General features: G+C 39.0%; 1 protein-coding gene across 4 annotated transcripts in view; it reads right to left on the bottom strand.

The window, feature by feature from the left end:
• Positions 1–1,660: 1,660 nt before the first annotated feature.
• The window catches only part of LOC149710188 (uncharacterized), a 321,109-nt gene continuing 315,902 nt past the window's right edge, over positions 1,661–6,867 (bottom strand). For 3 of the 4 annotated variants that reach the window (XM_089859953.1, XM_089859959.1, XM_089859964.1), the window contains 5 exons: positions 6,687–6,804; positions 6,405–6,590; positions 5,906–6,220; positions 4,747–5,811; positions 1,661–4,571 (listed from right to left, as the gene is read on the bottom strand). In XM_089859953.1, coding sequence (XP_089716079.1) covers positions 3,435–4,571; positions 4,747–5,811; positions 5,906–6,220; positions 6,405–6,590; positions 6,687–6,804 — 2,821 coding nt within the window. In that variant the 3' untranslated portion in view covers positions 1,661–3,434. The remainder of the gene's footprint in view (positions 4,572–4,746; positions 5,812–5,905; positions 6,221–6,404; positions 6,591–6,686; positions 6,805–6,867) is intronic. The other variant, XM_089859972.1, reaches the window with a different exon arrangement.

The following is a 6,867-nucleotide window of genomic DNA, read 5'->3' as shown; positions in this document are numbered from 1 at the left end:
GACCTCCAAGCTTTTAATTTTTAAACTGGACCAGCTAATATTTAAAGTTTTCAGCCTGCCCTAAATCTCGGGTGTTTACCCATAGCCCACTCAATCCCGCAAATACTCTCGACGGCACTTCCCTCGGGTTTTTGGCGGGATATTCAAAGCAACCCAAAATTAACATTATACAAAAACGAGTTTTGCTTCGCAGTTCTTAAAAAACTGCATTTATACACAATCCGCGACACTTTTTCAAACCCACAAAGGGCCAGAAATTAGAAATTATTTTTGTATTGCAATTTGAAATTAAGTTTAATCGATATGAGAAATTTGGTTTTAATTGCGTAGTTCAAACATTTGTTATGATTAGAAATTTTACAACAAAAACGGGTATATTGCGGCGTTTCGAGATAAAGCGAGCTCAGATTTTCATGCATGAAATCGTCCTTGTGGCTTTAAAAGCATGCAGTGGCGTATTTCTGACATTTATCATTTATTCAGAATAGGTGTTCTTATATGTGTGTTGTTACACCCTGTATAAGTTTTAGACTTCAATTTTACTCGAGTCATCATTGTCCTTGATTTTAGCTGTTTGTTCCGAAATGCCGCATTTATACCCGTTTTTGTTGTAAAATTTCTAATCATAACAAATGTTTGAACTACGCAATTATAACCAAATTTCTCATATCGATCAAACTTAATTTCAAATTTAAATACACATAATAATTTCTAATCTCTGGCCAGTTCCTACAAAATTGCCTAAAGAAATTTTTGTCTCCTAAAATACTGCTCCATGTCAACGGAGTAAAAACAGAAGTTTCATTAAATTGCATTAAATATATTTGTGACTCAAAAAATACTGGTCTGTGTTGGCAAAGCCTCACAAGTCACACCGCTGCATGGGCGAATAGCGCACTCACGCACGCAATCTGCTCCCTTCCTTTTAAAAAACACGAACGAAAAATATCGCCTCACCATAATTTTCTCCCATTCACTCTCCCTTCAATGACGATCGAAAAATTTTATACTGTCTAAGGCAGTCCTCTTTCACGACGCCGCTCTCAGTTAAGTCTCTAGCATTACGAAGTATGGGTAGTGTCATACTTATGGAACATATCTTATTAACTTATGGTAATATTAAGCTCCATAAGCATTAACATTGCGAGTTCGGATTAACAACCAATTAACCCTCCCTTACTAATTTAATCTCTCGGAATAACTAAAATTATAAAATAGGAGCTGGATTGCCTTGGATTAACATTTTACACAAGAATACTTACTTGGTTAGTTGATTACAATAAGGAAGATGGAGATAGGGAAGTTTGGTCAGTATAGGAATCTCTCTTCACGAAATGTAGCAGGTCACATGACTTATATTCGGCGTTAGTTTGAAGTTGAACTGCGCAGGAAACCGGTAGTGCCGCCTATCCTCAGCACGATGCGCGAGAAAAGTGCGCACATGCACATTCACGCCGATAACGGGATTTTTGGGCGACCGGAGTGCGGAGTTATAGCGTTACACGAAACTTCCCTTACAACATAGCGGCAAAGAGCTCGGATTCCGGGCAGAGTACTTGAGACGTATAACACAGAAACTGTGGACTTTCGAGTTTCGACGTCAATTTTATAGAGCTACAAAAAGTTATGTCGTTAAAAAGACAATATAAACGAGTCGCAATTCACGGGGTATTTTGTTTTATTATTATTCGTTCTGTAACGCTAAAAAATTGACCATTATTCTTACATAGACGAGAAATCTTAATTATTTAACACGAATACGACGACGAAAAAACAGCTAATAAAATGGACACGGATCACAGGAATGCTATATTTAAACCCTTAGGGTGAACTAGGCACTTTGTACCTTTGTACTATGGACCCTATTAACGCGCTAATTAATTAATTAATAACAATATTAATTATACAGAATTAATTATCATCACCGAAACATATTCAATCAATCATTATAACCAATAAAATAAAATTTAAAAACTCGAAAATAAAACGAAAGTTTTTACTTAAATCTAGTACTAAATTACCGGGTATTTTCCAATGCTTTTGCTTAATTGCCTTAATTACAATTTATTACGACTTCTTATAATTGTAATCTTATTATTTAAGATGAGTAGTTTTAACCAAAATATTGTAAATACGTAACGGTGACATGAATGAATGACTTAGTAAATAATATTTAAAGAAATCCGAAGAGTAATATGGATGTTTTATAATTTAATATGATTTGACCGATTGACCTTTTTTCTTTATTTATTTATTCATTGTTGCATATTATTTCTTATATTAATTCGTTATTTTCCAAATTACTTACTGATTTGGTATTTAATAAACGAAGCTACGTTTAATAATTAAATTTACCTTTTTAATTAACTGGTTTCTTTTTCTTTAATTACGTTTTTCTTTTTAAGGCACGCAAATTTTACTTTTAAATAAACGATTTCCTTGAAAGAAAAACCTGGAAATTTTTAGTTTCAAACTGACTTGCCAACTTACAATCAATCTTACCAAAAACGGATTTATGGGATAAGAACGTCGGAGTTAGCGAATTCACTGGCCATCCTCGCATACTTTATTGAGAAACTTCGTCTGCTTATATTTTGACTCCACCCACAAATTCTGTATATAGCTACTTCTAGAGATCGAATTTGTGGGTGGAGTCAAAATATAAGCAGACGAAGTTTCTCAATAAAGTATGCGAGGATGGTACTAGAGGCTAAAGCTATGATCCGACGTTCTTATCCCATAAATCGGTTTTGGTCTTACGCTATGAAATAAAAACTCGTGAACCTCGTAGAAGAACATATGATACTTGATATGACGGGTTTCATGTTTTAACACACTTTGTTGAAAACAATCCAATCAAATTAGGAAGGAAAATATGACGTAATTTTCTTTTTTTTTTTCAATGCCTGAATAGTTTATTTTAGGTGCTTAAAGCACACGCTATTTATTGAATTATTAAATTTTATTATTATAATTATGATCAAGAGTTCACGTCAAACATGACTACCGTATTCTTACACGGCACAAATTAACCGCGCTTTATTACAGACTAATCACTACTCGGCGCACTAATACCTCTTTTGCACTATATTCATTCGAGTTTAAATTTCGATTAAATTATATTTACTATAAAACACTTTTTTTCGCGGTTTGAGCGATTTTTTAAAATTTTAAATTAAAGGGAAAGGTTTAAAGTTTCCGTATTACGTAAATTAACACTAAAAGGATTAAAAATTAATATACCGGACTAATAAATAGGCTTAACATAAAGCCTGGCGTGGTTACATATTCACCGGAAATAGTTAAAGGAAATATCCAATTGACCAAAACATTTCCAAAAAGATGGAATGATAATAGGGGATTGGGACTGGACATTCTACTCACTCTTTAAGTTCTAATCTTTAATTCGGGTTAATTTATGAATTTAAATCAACTTAGTCCATATGCCTATACTTATGCGAAGACATTTGTGATAGTCCCAACACGGCATACTGACATTTTAAGCAATGATAATGGGTTTGTCTTTGGTTATGATTGCAATTCTCAACGTTGCAATTTTGCGAGGGAGTATACTTTTCGAAACCCGCGGCGTTTATGCTGTCCATTTTAGCGTGTTGTCGCCTATGAGCAACGACTTTATTGGTATCGGTACAAACGAATTCACATTTCAAACAATGAAAATGCGACGCCTTGTTAGCTAAAGCGGTGGCGCCATTGGCGTACGCGCAATCGTTCCGCCCGCAGTTGACGTTAGCCCTAAATTGTTGGAAATCGCCTCCCATTAGCGTGTCCAGTCTTTCGTGGCGTGCCGTGTGTTGAACGAAACGCGTCTTATCGCAGAAACTGTATCCGCAATCTTTGCGCATACAATGAAAGTGCGTTTGGTGTTCACGGTAACCGCAATGAATGTAATTACAATCCTCGTTGAAACGGTATCGCGTGTACCCGGTCGGAACCGGTTCGTCTTTCAGAACGCGCATATTAGGTATTTTTAAACGTTTGGCAGCTTCCAAGTCGGAAAGGGACGCTGGAAGTCCGCGATATACGCCATCGGGGCCGTATTCGTACGTCATAGCGTCCGCGTGGTCCATAGCGATAGCCGCTGAAGTGGAGACGTTGTTCAGTTGAGGCATTGAGTGGCATTGGGAAACTAAGGGCATCCACGGAATACTTTGACCACTGCTAACTGCGGCGGCCATAGCCATCATGTTACGTTGTTGCTGCTCGGTAGTAGGTGGAAAATCTCCACCGAAAAAAGGATTGTTCATACTGTTCATTAAACTCGGAGGATTTCGGTTGAATTGGTACGCGTCGTCTTCATCATCGATTCGCTCTCGTTTGATTTCCATTGGTGTTTCTTCGTCTCTCATTGGACTAGGGCTGCGTGCGTCATCGCCGTCTTCGGTGTCTGTGTCGCGATTGGTGGGGTGGTCGTCTTTGGCCAAGGGCGATGATTGGTCGGAATGGCGATGATCGTCGGGACTGAAGACCGAGGCGTAAATTGCAACGGGACTCAGAGCGTCCGAATGTTTGACCACGTGCGGTTTCAATCGATCAAAGCTAGAGAAAGCCTGAAATTATTTTAACTTATTTAGGCATAAAAGGCGCTAACCATAAATAGATAGGCATATCCTCCTCCTTTCCCCCAATGTATATCCTACCACTCTTCAAAATAGTAAATAAATTCGACTCGGGCTATGAAACTGTAACTTTGGTCACCTTAATCTTATAAGTTAAAGTTCTTACCTGATTACAAATATTGCAATGAAAGTGTTCCTTCTTTTTGAGCTTGCAGAATGGCCTCCCACAACTTTGTACCGGTCCATACTGCACGTGTTTCTCGTTTCCTGGACACGCATTCTTGCAAGCGCTTTCACTGGTACTTCCTTTCATCAACTGATTAACGGACATCTGCTCGTTGTCGGTGTTTACCGAAGAACTGGGACTAGCTACCGGCGAAGAATTCCTTCCGGTACCGGACATATCCTTGTCCATTTCCTCTCCGTCACTTCCGCCCATTGACCCAGTCGCGTGAGTGGGCGAAGTCATTGATGTTCCTTCGTATTGTTGATGGAAATGCTGGTGGATCTGATGATTATGTAGTTGAAAACGTCCAGGTTGGTGAGTCGGTGGGCTGCTGTTACGTTGAGGTGAACCTTCCTTGGACTGTTGTTGGTGAGGTTGAGACAGTTGGTGAGCATTACTGTGATTTTGTTGTTGGTGCTTGGAAGGGGTTGATGAACCGAAAGCGGACAATGGGTAAAATGTTCCCGCGGCTTTGACAACTGTGGTCTTTGATGAATCTGAACTATTCGTACAAGTAACAGTGCTCGTGGAAGCTACCGCCGTACTTGATGACGCATTCTGATTAGTTGGAGGACTTAACGCGCGTTCATCCTCGCTTGTCGATGTTCTGGACTTCTTTTTAGCGGGAGTTGAGCATGAAGTTGACGGGCTGCTTCCCGTTAAGGACGCGACCGCGTCACGATGTTTCTGCTCGTGCATGGACATAGTGGAGTATCTGACGAAAGAGTAATTACAGTTCTGTCGCGTGCAATGGAAATGACGGTTGACTTTGTTGCTATGGCAACCGGGAAGGCGGCAATCCACGCTACGATCGAAAAACACGAAACCTTCCATGATGTCGATATTATCATGAAAGTCTTTCGAATGTAATAGCAGAATGTCACTGCGATCGGTGACGTAGAAGCAACGTGGTTGAGTGCAATGGAAATGGTGTTGGCTTATGAAGATACATAAAGGGTCCGGGCACGGCATTTTTTCGGGAAAAACGTAAAATCCTTCTTGAACCTACAATGATACAAAGTATTCAAACCTACAATTAAATCTTTCCCATAAGTTAATGACATAATATTAAATGAACCAAATTAAAAATAAATTTTACCTCTGGTTTAATTGAGAAATGAGAGTTCATCATAAGCGTGGCAGCAGCTTCTGGGGACAATCCATCGGGCAGCTCGACTCCGGGCATAACTGGTCCAAAAAGTCCCATCGAATGATTGAAAGCACCTCCCATGAGGGCCAAATGATTGTTGGACCCTTTCGGAAACATGAGCGGATTCATACTGGCCATACTCTGAGGTCCGAACGAAAAATATCCCGGCGGTAAGCTACCTTGTGGACCTAAACCGGTCTTGGGCAATTTGAAACTTGAGTAGATGCCTTGAGAAAGTTGAGGGGGTGGTGTAGCGACTGGAAACTAGTTTGTGAAAAAAATTGTGAAACAAAATTAAGTAAAGTGCGAGTTCGGTTACATATATTAAACGAAGAATCCCTAAAACGAATAGGCACAATGATTTCTTATTTCCTGCATGAACTCGTCGTTGAACAGCGAAAATATGACAAAATCTTGTCTAAGTATGTTAAATTTATGTGACACTTACATCTAAAACTCTGTTCTTCGGCGGCCTCCCTCTTTTGCGTTTGAAAATGCCATCCATGGGAATGAATGGCAATTGACAATGTGATTCACGCGTTCCAGAGACCTTATGCGAATACTCGTGTACTTTGTAATGATCCAATCGACGAAACGGTTTGTCCAAACTGCTAATCGTTTCACGACATCCTTCCTATTTTTCAATAGAACAATGTTAAGCGTTATTGACGAATTGCTTCAAATGTCAAAATGCATTAAGGATTACGATATAACAATGTAAGTCACCTACCCAAGCACAATGAAAATGTTTTTCTCGGTAGAGACAAATTCCGACGCATTTGCTGTCTTTCGATGGATCAGATGTAGTGTAAAATGCTTCGGTTATTTGTTCCTGAGTTTCATGATTCCTGTTCAAATTAATTATAATAAAATTTTAGCTAAATTCCGCGGCTAACAAAGTCGAAATCGGC

This window comes from Phalangium opilio, unplaced genomic scaffold, assembly GCF_054372755.1.
Source record: "Phalangium opilio isolate 3A_F unplaced genomic scaffold, DU_Popi_V2 ptg000011l_1, whole genome shotgun sequence".
NCBI lineage: Eukaryota > Metazoa > Arthropoda > Arachnida > Opiliones > Phalangiidae > Phalangium > Phalangium opilio.
The sequence above is the reverse complement of the archived record's forward strand: the minus strand, read 5'-3'. Positions and strand labels throughout refer to the sequence as shown.